The sequence below is a fragment of the Podarcis bocagei genome (genome assembly GCF_964188305.1).
Source record: "Podarcis bocagei genome assembly, chromosome: 13".
Lineage (NCBI taxonomy): Eukaryota > Metazoa > Chordata > Lepidosauria > Squamata > Lacertidae > Podarcis > Podarcis bocagei.
The window spans coordinates 20,835,628-20,853,899 of record NC_138138.1 but is presented as its reverse complement, the minus strand read 5'-3'; the positions used below and the strand labels follow the sequence as shown (position 1 = coordinate 20,853,899).

Genomic DNA, 18,272 nt, shown 5'->3' with positions numbered 1-18,272 from the left:
ACCAGAAGAGAGAGGAAGGCAGCGCAGCCTCACACTTGGCTGTGCTCACTTGGCTCCAGCCTCCCTTGCTGCCTCCATCCTTCTGGTGAACGTGCAGCAGGGGACAGCCCCCCAGTATTCTATTCAAGTTGCCGCCACAACTTCCTGGGTTCCTGTGACCCAGAGATTACCACAGAGCGCACAAGACACATGACATCTGGTACGCAGGCTGAGACCCTACCTGCCCCCAAGACTGTCTTGTGGTGGTGCATGCTCTGGTTATCTCCCGCTTGGACTACTGCAACACTCTCTACCTGTGGCTACCTTTGAAGGTGACCCCAAAACTACAACTAATCCAGAATGCGGCAGTGAGACTGGTGAGTGGCCGCTGAGACCATATAACACCAGTCCTCAAAGACCTACATTGGCTCCAAGTCCATTTCCGAGCATAATTCAAAGTGTTGGCATTGACTATGAAAGCGCTAAACGACCTCGGCCCAGTATACCTGAAGGAGCGTCTCCACTCCCATCATTCAACCCCGACACGGAGGTCCAGCTCCAAGGGCCTTCTGGTGGTTCCCTCACTGTGAGAAGTGAGGCTGCAGGCAACCAGGCAGAGGGCCTTCTCGGTAGTGGCGCATCTGTGGAACGCCCTCCCATCAGATGTCAAGGAAATAAACAACTCTCTGACTTTTAGAAGACATCTGAAGGCAGCCTGTTTAGAGAAGTTTTTAACATTTGATGTTTTATCATGTCTTTAATATTCTGTTGGGAGCTGCTCAGCATGGCTGGGGAAACCCAGCCAGATTTGCTGGGTATAAATAAAAACTGAAAAATTATTATTATTATTACTCCTGAACTGTGGTGCCTCCACACCTTGGTGATGACTGATCAAGTAGTCAAAAGCAATGTGGCTAGAGGTGGTGGGTGCCTAGGAGAAACAGCAAAAGGATTAACCCCCGCAAACATCTGCTGTTTCAAGCCTTCAGATGCCCTCCCAAGGGGGGCTCTGCAACAAAAATGTCATTCTGACCTAAGTCTCCGCATAGCAACTAAAAAGCAGCATCTTTTCTCCACAACACTAACTCAGGAATACGATTATTTAAAGAAAGAAAACTTGCCCTTTGTCTTTCTGAAAGCTCTTTCAAAGCTGTGCGTGTTCAGAAAAAAGCATATTCTATTTTCCCTCCCCTTCACTGTCTGTGGCACCATCAGGGCACGATTTTGGGGGGAGAAGACTGGAGCCTCGTGAAGCAAAAACGAGCAGGAGCCCCAACCCAAACAACAACAACAACCACACAGTAGGGCTAGCTTAGCACATGTTGAAGTCAATGAAATAATGCACAGATGGGGTCCATTCACACATCACCCCCTTGAAACACAGGCAAGTTTTGCATAAGAACTCAACGCACCAATTTATATATACAGTAGCAAATTTGGGAACCGTGTCTAGAGTTGAGATATGATACGTCTGACTGTAGTGGAGAAGAGGGCAAGAATGGCCTGCATCCCTGCTCATTCTGCGCTCCTAACTGTTGATGGGGAAATCCAAGATCCCTGACAGTTCTCCCTTCTCACTGTCCTTCCAGCCGGATTTAGACAGGCAGTTCTTTAAACAGAGGACTGTCCTCTGTAAGGTAGGGCATCTTCAAAGGGGACGGGGAGGGCATTCGAGTGCAGTGTCTAAAATTACCTAACCGCAGTGCTGTTCACAATCACCAAAGGCACGTTGTCCCTTTCCTCAGGGTTAGATAGAGGGCTGCCAGCTCCCTTTTGGACCGCTGACCTTCCTGAAACCAAGGTGGTGTGTGTGTGGTTTTTAACTCCTTTCACGACTGAGGAAGACGCAAGGGCGGCCTGGTTCTGTGTCCAGACAGAGAGCTAGCGGTGGTGAAGTAGGGAGCCTATTGGACCAGGAAACCTGGGAGATCAGGGTTCGAATCCCCACTTGGCTGTGAAGCTCACTGGGTGACCTTGGGCTGATCGCTGCCTTTCTGTCTAAGCCACAGCTAGGCAAACTAAGGCCTGGGGGCTGGATCCGGCCCAACCGCCTTCTAAATCCAGCCCACGGACATTCCAGGAATTAGCGTGTTTTTACCTGAGTAGAATGTGTGCTTTTATTTAAAATGCATCTCTGGGTTATTTGTGGGGCATAGGAATTCGTCCATTTCTCTCCCCCCCCCAAAAAAAAATATAGTCCGGCCGGCCACAAGGTCTGACGGACAGTGGACTGGCCCCCTGATGAAAAAGTTTGCTGACCCCTGGTCTAAGCTCCCTCGCAGGATTGTTATGAGGGTAAAATGGGGGGAGGGAGGGAAACTGTGTACGCTGCCTTGAGGCCCTCAGGAAGAAAGCTTGGGTAGAATCAAAGAATTGTAGATTTGGAAGCGGCCGCAAGGGGTCAACTAGTTCAAACCCCTGAAATGCAGGAAACTTTCACCCAACGCGGAACTCGAACCCACAACCTTGGGATGAAGAGCCTCATGCTCTACCGTCTGAGCAGTATAATAACAAAAACAAAACAAAACAAAATATCGCCATGAAACAGCGCTGAATTCGCTCCTCAAAAAACTATGGGTAGGTTGTGTGTGTGTAGATGCTCCTACTTGTCTGACGGTGCTGAGAGACGCTTTGCCGCTTGTTACAGGAACTGAAACTGAAATGCAAGTCAGAAAACAGGAAGCAGTTGCCCCCGCCTAGGGCTTCTGCGGAAAATTTCATCTCCAGAGCTGCCCTGTGACATTTTGCAGCCTGATGCAGAAACTCTGAGTAGCATGCCACCCAAGGCTACTGCTGGTAGCTGTTGGTAGGATGGCAACACTCACCTGACCTAGCACTGGTATCAATGTGACTTACTGGGAGGGAGAGGGGGCAAGGCGGTGGTGAGGCCAGCACGGTGCAAATGCGTTGGTGGAGCCAATCCAAAGTTCCAGTATAGTGTGTTTGCACTATACTGGCCTTGCTGCTATCGTGTTCCTCTCCCTCCTGGGTAAACTGCAGCAGGGCTGCTGCCCGGAGATCAGGTGAATGAAGTAACCCCGTGTCATGGCTGGGTGCAAAGGAATGGTGGGAGGAACCAGCTGGGGAACCCCCAAGAGAAGAAGGCTCAGAGCCTGGGGAGTAGTAGTGGGACGACAACGACAACAACAACAACAACAACAACAACATTTATACCCAGCCCATCTGGCTGGGCTTCCCCCAGCCACTCTGGGCAGCTTGCAGCACAACTCAGAACATACTAAAAGATCAAACATTAAAAAGCTTCCTTCTACAGGGCTGCCTTCAGATGTCTTCTAAAAGTCAGATGGCTGTTTACTTCCTTGACATCTGAAGGGAATGTGTTCCACAGGGAGGGTGCCACTGCTGAGAAGGCCATGGTCAGAGGGAGCAGAATGGGAGGAGGTGTCAGACGTTGAAGAGGTAACAGGGTTTTGTGATCAGGAAGGAGCTGTAGCAGAGGGCAGTTCAGAATCAGAGGTAGGAGCAGAGGTTGGAGAGGAGCGGGGCAGAGACAGAGATCTGGCAGGCTGCTGAAGAAGCCAGGGGGTCTCCCCCTCCTGCTGTGACCAGCTCCCCTTCGGCTGGCCTTCCCAGAACCCGAAGAGGTATGAAGAGGGCAGAGCAAAGACAGATAAGACGAAGGAGTCTCAGATTGCTTAGGAAGGAACTGGGGGGAGAGGAGACTTAAGGAGCTGTGGGGAGGCAAGAGCAACAAGTGAGTTGCTGTGCTCACTAGGCCTGGACTCCGGAGCTGTTTGTGTCTTTGAATAAAGAGTTAACTTCACTGACGCTGTGTGTGACTTATTACTAGCCTGCTCCTGGCTCCCACCCACTTGACACCCCGCCGGTCACTGCTGTCTGCTGCACGTGTGCCGACATACGCCTGTGTTAATTTACACAAAGCACAACTCACTGAGAAGTGCTCTGGTGAAAGTTTGGTTGAAATGAGCAGGAGCCCATTGCCAGCTGACCCTTCCTTGATCCTTGATGGGTTGTGCAAATTGGGATATCTGAGCAGACGGGGTCAAACTAAGCCCGCCTCGCCCATGCTTCTGCCCTTAACATCACCCCAAAGTCCCAAGTTGAAACATCTCGAGGAAGAAGAAGAAGAGGAGGAGGAGGAGGAGGAGGAGGAGGAGGAGGAGGAGGAGGAGCTGGATAAAGGTGCAGGAAAGGACAACCAAATTTGATCAGGGAGGGAGCTGAGGCATTTCCAAGAAGGAAAAGTTAACAGTTGGGTCTTTTTAATTTAGGGGAAAGGCAGTGAAAGGGGGGAACGGGAGAGATAGTGCATAAAAATTATGCACAGTATTGAGCAAATGAGGGGAGGGGGGAGGGAAGGAGAAAGAGGGGGAGAGAGAGGGGGGGGAGAGAGAGAGAGATGGAAGTCCTCAGCCCCCCCCCCCCGCTCTCATAATGCTACGACTTGTGGTTACCCGATGAAATTGATTGACGGGAAGTTCAGGACAGACAAAAAGGAAGCACTTCTTTGCACAGCATGCAATTAATTTGTTGAATTCATTGCCGTACAATACGGTGCCAGCCAACATCTCGGATGGCTTTAAAACGGAAGTGGGGATGCTGAGGCCCTGGGGATGTTGTCAAACTCCAATTCCCATCAGCCCCAGTCAGCACGGTCAAAGGTTGGGGATAATAGGAGTTGTAGTCGAACAACATTTGGATATCTGCAAGGTCCCCGTCCCTGTCTCCCGATCTCTGTGTTCTGCCTGGATTACTTTGTTTTCTATCTTCTCTAGAGCGGTCCTCCAAGACCTAGCAGCCCATCCTCGCAAGCACTGTGGACCCTCGCAGTCCATCCTCCTTGGGGGCAGGAGTACCATTCCCCTGTTGCCAGGCCTTGTGGACACCTGTCGGGTTGCCTGCTCTATAGGTGAACAGCACACCCTCTTCCCCATCAGCCCCTCTGATTCGGCATTTGTTAGGCCGTTTGTCGCAGGACACGGGTCTCTCCTTTCGAACATATATACCCTTCCCTTGAACATCCAGATTGAGGGAAAGCAGAGAGCAACTAAAGCTGGCCAGCAGGAACGGGAAAAGGGGCTATTGTCTAATAATTTGCGCTGTTTGGCTTATCCCCAGTGCACAAAGAGTCCACCTGATGCTACGTTGCAAGGCTGAGCAGATGGCCCATCAGCCTGAAAACGGGGGCCACCTAGGAAGAGGATAACCCAGCTTCCTCTCCTGGGGTGGGAGGCGTGGGAGGATTATAGCAGCAGGGGGTTAACGACAGCAGACAATAACACCACTCCAAGGAACCCTGTGGGCCAACATAGCCTGTGAGAGAGCACTGCTGCAGGACATGCGGCTCAGTTCCAATTTCCCTACACGAACATGATAGGGTTGGACCAATTTTGCTCCTGAAAACTATCCTCAAAAAAACAGTAGCGGGTGGCTTGGTGGGGGCTGCCCTACCAAAATGAGGAGGCGGCAGGGAGGGTGGCACAGTGCGGTCCCGGCAGCAGGAGCTCCGGATCGGCTCTGCTGATGCGTCTGCACTGCACCCATCTCACTGCCACCACGCCCCTCCCAATTAGCAGCCGTGATCTACCCAAATGCAATTCTGTTTTTAAACACAGGATAAGGAGTCTCTATAGGAGTATATTGTGTTTTAAAATGGGGTTTCAGAGTTTTTAGGGGTTTTTGAATGTCTTATGTAGATTTTTCAGTTTCATTGTTCTGTATGGGACAATGACAATAAAGATATCGTATCGATCCACCTGCCAGGACAGGTAAGCGCCTTCTCCCCACCTGGCTGTCCGCTATCGCTGGCAATTCTCAATTGCCAATTCTACCAATTCTGCTGTAAACGGCTCCATGTTTGCCAGCTGTCTTCAACACCCCACCCTATCTGATTTCATTGTTTTGGTATCTTGCAGGTTGATATTTGACAGTGATCCGTCGCTGATGTGCAGCGGAATTTAGCATCTCACCCTGCTGATAGCTGGTATATGAAGGCGGAGGCTGAACTGTCTTCGGCAAAGGCTTTCTACTTTGGTTTACCTTCCAAGGAACCCTGGCCCCTGTTACCAGACTCAGAATAAGCAGCCAGCACCCTCGGGAAGCTGCCATGACCCTGGCAGCCTGACATGGCCCAACCACACACATCTAGGATTGGTGATGTGCCATTTCAAATATTCCACAGAAGGGGCTGCCTCTTTATCCTTTGCCTCAAAGGGTTCTGGGCACTACAACCAACTTGGATGGCTTTGAAAACAAGTTGGACAGATTCACGGAGGCTAGCGCTATCATTGGCTACTAGCTATGACAACAATATTTGCTCCACTATGAGACTCACGTTCTGCTAGTAGACAGCCCATAAGCATCTTTTGGGGTACTGGACTAGGTAGACCTTTGGTCTGATCCAGCAAGGCTCTTATGCTCATAATATGAAGGGAATCTGAGATTTCTGGTTTCATGGAGTGGGGGGGGATGGACCGCTGTAATAATAATAATAATAATAATAATAATAATAATAATAATAATAATAATAATAATACCCCACCCATCTGACTGAGTGGCCTCAGCCACTCTGTGTAGCTTCCAACCATTTATAAAACCACAGTGAAACATCACACATTAAAAACTTCCCTAAACAGGGCTTCCTTCAGATGTCTTCTAAAAGTCGGATAGTTGTTTATTTCCTTGACATCTGATGGGAGGGCGTTCCACAGGGTGGGCGCCACTACCGAAAAGGCCTTCTGCCTAGTTCCCTGTAACCTCACTTCTCAGAGTGAGGGAACCTCCAGAAGGCTCTCAGAGCTGGACCTCAGTGAATGATGGGGGTGGAGACACTCCTTCAGGTATACAGAGCCGAGGCCATTTAGGGCTTTAAATATCAGCATTTAAACTTTGAATTGTGTTTGGGAGCCAATGTGAGAGCCAATGTGATCCTTTAGGACCTGTGTTACACGGTCCTGGCAGCCACTCCCAGACACTAGTCTACCTGCCTCATTCTGGATTAGTTGTAGTTTCCGAGTCACCTTCAAAGGTAGCCCCAAGTAGAACTCATTGATGTACTCCAAACAGGGACTGGGAAATCTGGATTTATTTCCCAGATCTACCTTGGAACTGTTATAGGGCCTTGAAATTACTGCAGTTTTTCAACCTCAGTTCCCCCCCCCCCGTAAAATATGGAGTTTTGAATAGGAATATAACGTGCCAAAAACTCTCTGAAACTGGAAAGTCTTTGCTTCCCCACACATCAGTCGCTGAGCAAGTGTGTAATTATGACATGTTCACAAATGTTCTAACTGATCATGGAGAAGGTGACAGCAATGGAATATTATCCATCAGTGCAGGCTCCTGTCAGGAAAATGAAAAGATAGGCCCGGCTAGCAAGGAAATGTTACACAGCATCTGGGAATTGTTGGGGCTGCAAGCAGTTGGGAGAAGAAAGGGTGTTGACAAAGGCAGAGAAGCTGGAAAAGGTGCAGAATTTGGGACAACTGCTGAAACCAGAATTTCAAATCAAACTGCCCATCCCTGAAGAGAGCCAAAGTGTGATGTCGTGATCACACCAGGAGACGGAGGCTTAGATCAAATTCCTGCTCAGCTATGAACCTCTCTGGGTGACCTTTCCTATACTCTCTCTTTCTCCTGGCCTACCTCCCAGGGTTGTTGTCGTGAACGAGTAAGAGTAGTGGATTAATTTTTGACCAGGTCTTCATTTGAGCCAAGACTCTGCTTCAGAATCTGAATTCAGCAACAAGAGTTCAACTACAGTGGTACCTCTGGTTAAGAACTTAATTTGTTCTGGAGATCCGTTCTTAACCTGAAACCGTTCTTAACCTGAGGTACCACTTTAGCTAATGGGGCCTCCCACTGCCGCGACGGCATGATTTCTGTTCTCATCCTGAGGTAAAGTTCTTAACCCAAGGTACTATTAATGGGTTAGCGGAGTCTGTAACCTGAAGTGTCTGTAACCTGAGACGTCTGTAACCCTAGGTACCACTGTAGTTGCAAACAACAACAACAAAAAAAACCTTCTGAAGCAAGCAGAAGCATCAGTCAGAAACTTCATGGTAAGGTCTGATGATAAGTTAGCAGTAGGGGCTGTAAGGTTTATTTGCATCCTCTTTCCACTGAAACTTTCATCAGAGACTAAAACCCACCACCCCGCCCCTGACAGATCACCGGGGTTGACTAAAGGACATACCACTGAGTAGATCTCATATGCACACAGGCAGGCTTGCTTCCTCTTTCCCCCTTCTGTAGAAGTCGCAGAACATATTTAAAGATGGCTTTCCCTTTCAGTTTGGACCTTAAAAGAAGCAGGAAGCTTCCCTTTAAGGGTGATGCGTTTCCCACTAGCAAACAATCCCCGTGGCTGGTGCCAACTCATCTCATATACTTGTCTCAACTTTGAAACCTGCTTTGGCTCTTGTATGCTAGATGAGAAAACACTGCGTTCCCACATGTGAGAAAAAATAAAATCTCAAAGTTGAGACTCTTAATCTCAGGGTCGTGGGTTCGAGCCTAACATCAGGCAAAAGATTCCTTCATTGCCTGGGGTTAGACTAGATGAACCTTGGGGTGCCTTCAAACTCTACAATTCTATGATTGATTATATGTTTTGGAAAGTTGTTTTTTACTCGGTTATAAATGACTTTAGAATATTTTTTAGCGGGAAGCAATACATTATTGTTGTTATTATTTAAATTTGCCCTTCATCCATAGCTCTCAGGGCGGTTCACAACATAAAATCACAACATGAAAACACACAACATACATAATAAAAACAAAAACAGGCCAATAACCCCGGCCCCATCCCACAACACATTTAAAAGGGCATCGGATGGCAATCACCCCAAGGATTGGTTGAAGGGGAACATTTTCACCTGGTGCCTAATTGTGTATAATGATGGCACCAGCCAAGTCTCCCTGGGGAGAGCATGCCACAAATGAGGAGCCACCACAGAAAAGGCCCAGTTCTTGTGTTTCCACCTCTGAGGAGAGGAGGCATGCAAAGAGGGGCCTCAGATGATGATTGCAGGATCTGGGTTGGTTCATATCAGTGGCGTAGCGTGGGGGGTGCCAGGGGTGCCGGCCGCACCGGGCGCAACATTTGGGGGGGCGCGTTTGGCCGGCCCTCCTCGAGGAAGCAGGAACCCCACTCTCCTCGGACCTCCTCCGAAGGCTGGCAGTGGGGCGGAGAGACCTTCTCCCCGCACCAGCCTTCGGAAGGCTGTCCTGAAGACTTGTGGTGGGAGCAGTGGCGTAGCGTGGGGGGTGCAGGGGGGCCTGCTGCACCTGGCGCAACATCTGGGGGGGCGCGGGTTAGGGGGCGCAAATTACTTGCCTTGCCCCGGGTTAGGGGGCGCAAATTACTTGCCTTGCCCCGGGTGCTGAGAACCCACGCTACGCCACTGGTTCATATGGAGAAAGGCGGTCCTTGAGGTATGGTGGTCCTGAGCCATTTAAAGCTTGATAATTCAAAACCAGCACTTTGAACTGGTCCCAAAAAACTAATTGGCAGCCAGTGCAATTGGGCCAGGATCAGTGTAATATGCTCAAACCGCCTTGCCCCAGTGAGCGATGTAATAAAACCTGCATCTAAACCATTGGCAATGAAGCTCTCCAAACTAATATACATTCAACTGCTGGGAGGGCACAGACTGGAGCAGGAATAAGATGAGCTGCTCTTCCTACAGACCACAGTTCATCTGCAGAACTAGCTTGAATAAAAGAAGACAGGAACAGATTTCTCACCACCACAGAGGCTGGGACCAGCGGCATTTCCTTTCAAGGTAGGATTCACCGTTAACCAAATCTCTTCATCCACTAACACAGGCGTAGGAAACCTGAGCCCCAAAGGCCAAAGGCATCCTTCCCATCTCTTTCTGACTCTCAAAACTCTCTCCAGGCCTCACCCCTCGCTGGTCCTGCTTCATAGTACAAGAGTTTTTGCCTGGCTGGGATGTGTCCTTGAATGCTGATTGTGCCTTTTGCTGGTCTGTTCACAGGTTAAAGAGGAGCATGTGAGTGTGTGCAGAAACTACTGATTTATTATTTATTACTTATACCCCGCCCATCTGGCCAGGCTTCCCCAACCACTCTAGGTGGCTTCCAACAGAATATTAAAAACACAATAAAACATCAAACATTAAAAACTTCCCTAAACCAGTGTGGTGTAGTGGTTAAGAGCGGTAGTCTCGTAATCTGGGGGAACCGGGTTTGCGTCTCCGCTCCTCCACATGCAGCTGCTGGGTGACCTTGGGCCAGTCACACTTATTTGAAGTCTCTCAGCCCCACTCACCACACAGAGTGTTTGTTGTGGGGGAGGAAGGGAAAGGAGAATGTTAGCCGCTTTGAGACTCCTTAAAGGGAGTGAAAGGCGGGATATCAAATCCAAACTCTTCTTCTTCTTCTTCTAAACAGGGCTGCCTTCAACTGTCTTCTAAAAGTCAGATAGTTGTTTACTTCCTTGACATCTGAAGGGAGGGTGTTCCACAGGGCAGGCGCCACCACCAAGAAGGCCCTCTGCCTGGTTCCCTGTAACTTCACTTCTCGCAGTGAGGGAACCACCAAAAGGCCCTTGAAGCTGGACCTCAGTGAAGGTGGAGACGCTCCTTCAGGTATACTGGGCTGAGGCCATTTAGGGCTTTAAAGGTCAGCACCAACACTTTGAATTGTGCTCGGAAACGTACTGGGAGCCAATGTAGGTCTTTCAGGACTGGTGTTATGTGGTCTCGGCGGCTGCCCCCAGTCACCAGTCTGGCTGCCGCTTTCTGGATTAGTTGTAGTTTCTGGGTCACCTTCAAAGGTAGCCCCACGTAGAGCGCATTGGAGTAGTCCAAGCGGGAGATAACCAGAGCATGCACCACTCTGGCAAGGCAGTCTGCGGGCAGGTAGGGTCTCAGCCTGCATACCAGATGGAGCTGGTAGGCGGTTGTACTGGACACAGAATTGACCTGTGCCTCTGTTCCCACCCGCCACTGGCACACAGCCCCCAGAAAGCTGGAAATGTGGCCTTTGAGCTAACAACAGTTCCTCCCCGCTGCACTAACCTATCTGCAGAGACCCAAAGCGGACGAGGGGCAAATCCAGGCCCAGCCCACTAAGCAAGAGAAACAGGAAAAAGACCAAAGAAGACCCACCCTTCAGGGTCACCGGCAGCGGGGGAGGTTTCCTTCCCAGCCACACATGCGGCAAATGTCGTGCCTTCTGTTCAGCACAAGGTTCGCCCACGGAGTCTCCCTAAAAGGAATTTCACGAGCACAAAAGACCTGCCAGGCATCCTGCCGCTTTCCGTGGAAGTCCTCGCTGCCTAAGACGCCTCGTTGCCCAGAGAGCAACAACAAACGCTGCCCCCAACTCCAGAGAAGGACAAAGTGCACCGTCCCCAAAAGGCTGGCCAGGTTTATATTTTGCTACCTGAGACAGAACATCCGGCAAGCACCTCTCCTAGGGAGCCAAAAATGCCACAGAAGTAACCATGCCTGAGGCATCTGATTCAGTCTGGCCAATGACAGAGCCGGCCTTGCCAATGTCCTAGACTAGGTCAAGGTTACCTGCTTTATCTCCCTGAGGAACTTTGTTGTTTTCTTGCTGTGTTGTCATTTGGCAGATTTAATTGTTCTCTGTGGGGGTCTAACACTCAGCTCCCTTCCATGGGTAAAACACATAAAGCAAGACGGCTCTGTTCACATGTAAATTGCGGTGGCCCCTCTTTTGGAGTTGGTGATCAGGGATCTTAAAACCCCAGGGTCTTAAAATCTGACCCTTGAGCCTATAAGCTAGTGCATTCTGTCAGCTCCCAGGCAGCCTGACTGGAGCAATACTTCCTCTTCTGCCAGGGAACAGTCCCATATGCCATGACCTGGTGCCAGGATGTTGGCTAAGACAGAACGATGCCAGAAGGGCAAAGAACATAAGAAAAGCCTGTTGGATCAGGTCCACGCCAGCATCCTGTTCTCACAGTAGCCACCCAGAGGCCTGTGGGGAAACCCGCGAGGCCTGAGCAGAAGATCACTCTCCCCTCCTGTAGTTTCCAGCAATAGGTACAGCCATACCTCGGGTTACAGACGCTTCAGGTTGCGTTTTTTCGGGTTATGGACCCGCCAAAACCCGGAAGTACAGAACAGGTTACTTCCGGGTTTCAGTGCTTGCGCATGTGCAGAAGCACTAAATTGCGCTTTGTGCATGCGCAGAAGCACTGAATCACAACATGCGCGTGCGCAGAAGCAGCACTGCAGGTTGCGAATGTGCCTGCCGCACGGATCACGTTCGCAACCCCGAGCGTCCACTGTATTCAGAAGTATTACTGCCTACAAGCTTCAAGGGCAGAGCAGAGTCATCGTGGCGAGTAGCCACTGACAGCCCTCTCTCCTCCATGAATTTCTCCAATCTTTTAAATTCACCCAAATTGGTGGCCCTTCCTGCCTCCTGAGGGAGCGGGTTCCACAGAGTAACTATGCACTGTGAGAAGCTAAGAGCTTTGCTGCATCACATCAAAGATCTATCTAGCCCAGCATCCTGACCCCATGGCAACCAACTAGATTCCTATGGAAAGAGCACGGCTGCAACATTGCTCTCCCATTCCTGTTACCTTATTGGCTCAGGGCACCTTCTTTGCAGCGTTAGAAACTCATATATATAAGCTAGGCGCCGCACGGCATCTTAAACCTACGTAGGTTACGGTCACCACAATGGAATGTCTGGGGCTGGACTAGATGGCCCTAGGGTTCCCTTCCAATGCTACAATTCCACGATGCTATGATCTCGACAGCATTGATGGGCTGTAGCTTACTCTGGCAATGGTTCACTTGTCGCAGAATGCAAGAAGGAGAATCACACACAGGGGAGACGGAATTGGTATTAACGTTGGACCAAGGCAGTGGTTTCCTAAACTGTGGTTGCTAGCCTGGCACCCAGAAAACTCTACATAGTCACAACCGGACTCACACCTGGCATTTGGTAAATTTTGAACACTGCTTCTCTGCCCCTGCCATCTGCTCGTGGGACATTCACCCATGTTCCCACGTTCTAATCTCTCTCCAGACGTATTCCTTTTTTGTCCCAACTACCCAAAGAACCCAAAACGACCTGTGTTTCTCCCCCTTTATCTTCACGACAACCTAGCGAGGTGGGTTAGGCTGAGAGATGAGGGACAGACCCAGGAAGCTTTGCAGCCAAACAAGGATTTCAACCAGGGTCTTGCTGGCCCGGCTGCAACCCACTAACCACTACAACACACCAACCATTAAGTGGAGATATCATGGGCAACCTGAGTTAATGATCTATGTTGAATCCTATCTCAGAACCTGAAAACGTTGGCCTGATTGACCATCTCCTTCTGTCCAGGTCTGTGACCCCATGGGCACCCACCAGAGGGCTGTCATGTCCCCCTGCCTCAGGTTCCCAGTGCTGGCCTGAACATGGATCTGATTCGGATGACAAACATGTCAACCCACTGGAGGGGAGACCCTTCAGCAACAGCCCCTTCTGCACTGACCAGGCCTGAAGATGTGGCTCTTGCATATGAAGATGATCACCATGCAGAATCTCCTGTGACCGAAGAATAGGCTACAGGCCCTTTAAATATTGCCAGTAGCTCTCTGAGGGGGGGCAGAGCTACTGGAAAGTCAACCCCTGCTGGCCTTTCAAAGCCTTCAGATGACCCTAAGCCTTCTGCTGAGACAACATCTCCCCAAGCTCAGCACGCAGGGCCCAGTGGGAGCTGTCCGTGGTCCTGATTTGCCTCGCCTTACCACACCCCTGGACAAGGCTCTGGTTATTGATTGCCCTTCTCCCTGTGGGCCCCAGTCCCCAGCAGAACAGGAGAGCTGCCATTTATTTCCCTCATCTGGGGAAGACTAGAGAGTCTTCCTGCCTCCAGATTCACCCCTGGCAAAGCTGGCCTTTTGCAGGGGAACAAAACCTAGCTGTTTAGGAATTATGGTCAGTACGCCTTTGATCCTTGCAAGGTGTTGAAGAGCGGAAAGGTAGCCAATCGATAGCAACTCTGAGAGGGAATAAGGGGCAGTGGGGCGGCAGGAGGGCTGGAAAGGAACAGATGGCGATGAGCCATCTCCCTGAATTTGTGTCAGTGACATCTCTCTCCCCCCACCCCTCCCCTCCCCTCTCCCTCCTTCTTCCAGAAACATGCAGCCCCCAGCCGAGGTGGGATGGAGTGTGAGAAACAGAGATTTCACATCCAATGTGTTATCCCCTTTACTACCAGCAGCCAGACAGAAACGGGTTCATTAATAATCCCTCCCTCGCCCTGAGCGTTCCATAAAAGCAGTGGTTTTGCAAAAAAAAAAGGGGGGGAGGGATGGAGAATGGTTTCTCCCTCTTCCACCCCCAGACTGCTTTGCAATATCAAGTCACCTCAGCAGCATCTCCCTGTCTGTCTGCCGAAATCTCAGGCTAGGGAACGGTCTCCTTCAACCCCACCCATTCCCTGATTTTCCACCCTACACAAATACTCTCTCTCTCTCTCCCTAGGTTTCTACAATGGAAAGGGGAAAAGGGGGGGGGATGAGTGAGAGTAGGGGCAGGGGCACTCCAAAATACTGTCACTCTCTGCCATGATACTGTCTGGCCTATTGGTCCTGAAACCACCTTTGCACAGATAGTCTGGAGTCCTGTGGATCTGCCTCAGAGAGAGGCCAGCCCTGTTAAAAGCAGCAACCAGACCCCTTTTTTTCTGCCCCTAGCCCTTAGGATGAGAGTTTTGCTTTGCTGTTCTTGAACGGAACCTTCCCTCCAGTGTTTCCAGAGCTCCCAAAGTTCAAAATAAAAACACATATATGCAAAAGGGGAACACACAACCCCTTTCCTGTCGATCTGTAGTCCTCAAGTAATCGTTTGCTATAGGCTTTTCGATATCGAGGCCTTCTCGTTGGAAATCTTCCTGAGGAGAGGGTTGGTGTGGGGAGAAAGCCCATCTTTAGGCCTGGTCCTCCCCAACAGGCCAGTGGGTTGTGGGAGTCTGTGCCATGACTGGGCCAATCCAGATGGCAGGTTTGTGCAGCTCCACACAAACAAGTGCATGTCTATTTACACGCCTTTCTTTTCATGTAGAAATCTAGCTGATCAGGAAGAAGGTGGAGCTTCATGCCTTCTCCTTGGCATGGCATGTACAGGGAACATATTTATCAAACGCAAGGTAATTTTTGGATGGAGGAGCCAGCCCATCAAGCAAACTCGTCTTGCAGCCTTTGTGGAATTACAATCGAGATACAGGGACTCAGAAAGCCGCCTTACACTGGGCGAGACCTCTGACCATCTTCCTCAGTATTGTCTACACTGACTGGCAGCAGCCCCCCAGGATTTCAGGCAGGGGTCTCTCCCACCTGTCAATGTCACGGGCTGCACCTGAGACCTCTGGCATGCAAAGTAGATACACTATCCTTGAGCTGTGGCCCTTCCCCACCTCATAAGCTACATGTGAGAACTAGGCCAAACCCAGATAGGCCAAACTGAGGGGTAGCTCAGTTGGTAGAGCATGAGACCCTTAATCTCAGGGTCGTGGGTTTGAACCCCACATTGGACAAAATATTCCTGCACTGCAGGGCATTGGACGAGATCATTCTCTTGGTTCCTTCCAACTCTAAAATGATTTGAAGATTCTAGCTCGGAAAACTCACTGACAGTGACCCCCAGCAGCCGACGGACTTCCCAGACCCAAGAACAGCTGAGCCTTGCCAAGCCCAGTTGTACGTCCTACCTGCTCAGAACATCTCATGCCTTGGCCTACCTGGATGGGAGCAGTGCTGAAATGGATCTTGCGGTTGGGGGCAGCCTCCTCCTCTTCCGACAGCCCGGCGATCTCCATGCAGCTGGATTCCGGCGCGTACAGTCCATCAGCGTCTTCGTCTTCATCCAGCCCGCTCCCTCCCGAATCCTCCCCCAGCCCGCTGTAGGCACTGATGTCCACCAGGTCAGCCTCGGAGAAGTCCTCTCTCTTCGACTCGTCGCACAAGTCATTCTCCTCTGGCCCTTCCGCCTTGGCCCCTTCCTCGCCGAAAGCGTCCGCCAGAGGGTCTGGCGTCTCCAGGTGCCTCTCGCCACCCGGCCGGCCGTTCTCCAAGGCGGCATGCACCGTGACCTCGGCCTGGATCACCTCTGCCCAGTTCGCCTCACCAAGGCCTTTGGAAGCGGCTTTGCTGCGCTCTTCGGCAATTGCCGCCTCCACAGCCACCTCGGCCGCCTCAAACTCCTGCTCCGAGTCCCCGCTCTCCTCCACTTCCACGGGCTTGATCTTGCGCACCTCCTGGACCTTCTGGGGACGCAGACCTCCCGCATTGCCATCCCCCGGCTTCGCCGTTGTCCCTCCGCCGGCAGGAAGTTTGGCCTGGCTCTTGTCAGCCTCGGGCAGCCTGCCTCTCGCCTGGAGAGCAGTAGGCCCATCGCTGCTACTACTACTACTACTTCTCCCTTCCGCTTTGGCCCCTTCTGGGGCCTGGAGGAAAACCCTGGGCCTCTTGGGGACAATCTTGGAGTTGAGGGGCCCGACCTTCCCAGGGGCCTTGTGGAGGTTGTTCCTCAAGTCGGCCTTCTCAAAGACGGCACTGAGCTGGCTTACGGTGGGCGACACGGCCTCAGTGTCCAGCTTGTCCAAGGACTCCGTGCTGCCGTTGAACCTCACCACCACGTCCAGCTTCCTGTCCTGGAACCCGGCCCTCTCCTTCCTCAGCAGAAGCTTGTTGCTGGTCTCCTTCTCCTGCAGGCTCCTCTCAAAGATCTTCCTCGTCTCCTGCAGCTTGGAGAGCGGCTTGTCCGTCTTGGAGTCGAAGCGGCTCACCCTCTCGGACACGCTGGTGCCCAGCTTCAGAAGGGCGCTGTGGTCCACGTTTTCGTTCAGGCTGCTGGCCCGGGGCAAGGACAGCCGCACGGGCTTCTCCTTCATCTTGGCCAGGTCAATGGCGCCCTCCCCGGCGGGGCCCGCCGTCCCCATCTGCAGGAACATGTTCTTGATCCGGTGGACGTTGGAGCCATACTTCTTGTTCCGGGCTTTCTTGGCCTCCTCGCTCTCGGCGTTGCCAAGGGCATCCTTGGTGGCTTTCAAGGCCTGGATGCCAGCTTCGTAGGCGTTCCGGTGAGGCGAGGCACTCCGTAGGCTCCCTCCTCCTCCGCCGCCGTTGTTGCCGCCACCGCTGCCACTGCTGCTGCTACTGCCACCAGGACTATTCTGGGGCTCAGTCTTCATCATGGTTCAGCGAATCTTCGGGTGTCCTGGACACCACATAGCCCCACGTTTGGTCCTCTTTCCACGCGCCCACCCTTCCTCCGATTCCCCCTCCGAGCTGCCTCTTCCCAGACGAGCTGCGGCAGCGGATTCACATCGCGAGAAACAAGGGATGGAGGGGAAGGGGGGGGTAATGCACGCTTCTCCTTCTTCCTCCTACAACACGGCGTTCATTGTGTCAGGGAAATGTGGTCAGCGGGGGCGGAGGAGAGAACGTTTCCAAAAAAAGAGAGGCTTCTTTTCCTTACCGATGGTTACAGGGAAGCGCGACCCTTCAGGCTCGGATCAGCTCAGGCCCACTGTTCCCGGCTGCTCGGATGCGTTACGCCTCCCCTTCATCCCTTTGCCTCCCTCTCTTCCTCTTCTTCCTCCTCCTCCTCCTCTTGTTTCTGGTCGCTCTCTCAGTCTTTGCAGCCCGATGGTGGTGGAGACCCGGCGCTTCTGCGAACGGCGCAGCCTGTCGCTCCTAAAAAAAATAAATTAAAAATATAATAATGATAAGGTTGGGGGGAAGAGAGGAGGGGAGAGAGAGAAGGGAGGGGGGGCAAACCCGAGAGAAAATTCCCGCTGGGTCTTAAAGAGATCAGATTCTCACCCCTCTCTCGCGCGCCTTGTCCACCCCCCTTTTTTCTGCTGTGGCAGGAAAGGAAGCTAAACGGCAGCCAGCGACGCGCTCTTCTTCCTCCTCCCCCTGCGCGTCCGCGCCGCCCTCCGCCCCCCTCGCCATTGAAAGAGAGAAAAACCCACTGAACTCATCCACCCAGTTGCAACAGGGAGGGAGGCAGGCACGGCCATCCTATCCCTTCCCCGCCCCCTCCCCGGCCGACGGATTATTAAAAGAAATAACAGCAAGCGACGCAATCCATCCCCTTCTTCCGCGCGTTTTTGCGCTAAAATGCGTAAAGCAACGCGCGCCCTGCACTTGCTCCGAAATAGGATCAAGCGCGGCCGGGGAGATTTGCCACCCTGATCCCTAGCGCGCAGTTGGGGACGTGTAACCAGGGATCCGGCTGCAGATTGTTGGGGGGGGGCACGGGACAGATCCCTCGGAGAGGAGAGAGCGCCCCGGGATCTTTGG

The 18,272-nt window shown here is 51.7% G+C and overlaps 1 protein-coding gene across 1 annotated transcript in view; it reads right to left on the bottom strand.

The window, feature by feature from the left end:
* The window catches only part of PPP1R9B (protein phosphatase 1 regulatory subunit 9B), a 76,925-nt gene extending 59,026 nt beyond the window's left edge, over nucleotides 1–17,899 (bottom strand). The window contains exons 1-2 of the mRNA XM_081166253.1: nucleotides 17,790–17,899; nucleotides 15,704–17,660 (exon numbers count right to left, since the gene is read on the bottom strand). Of these exons, the coding sequence (XP_081022379.1) occupies nucleotides 15,704–17,158 (1,455 nt within the window). The 5' untranslated portion in view covers nucleotides 17,159–17,660; nucleotides 17,790–17,899. The remainder of the gene's footprint in view (nucleotides 1–15,703; nucleotides 17,661–17,789) is intronic.
* Nucleotides 17,900–18,272: the final 373 nt, after the last annotated feature.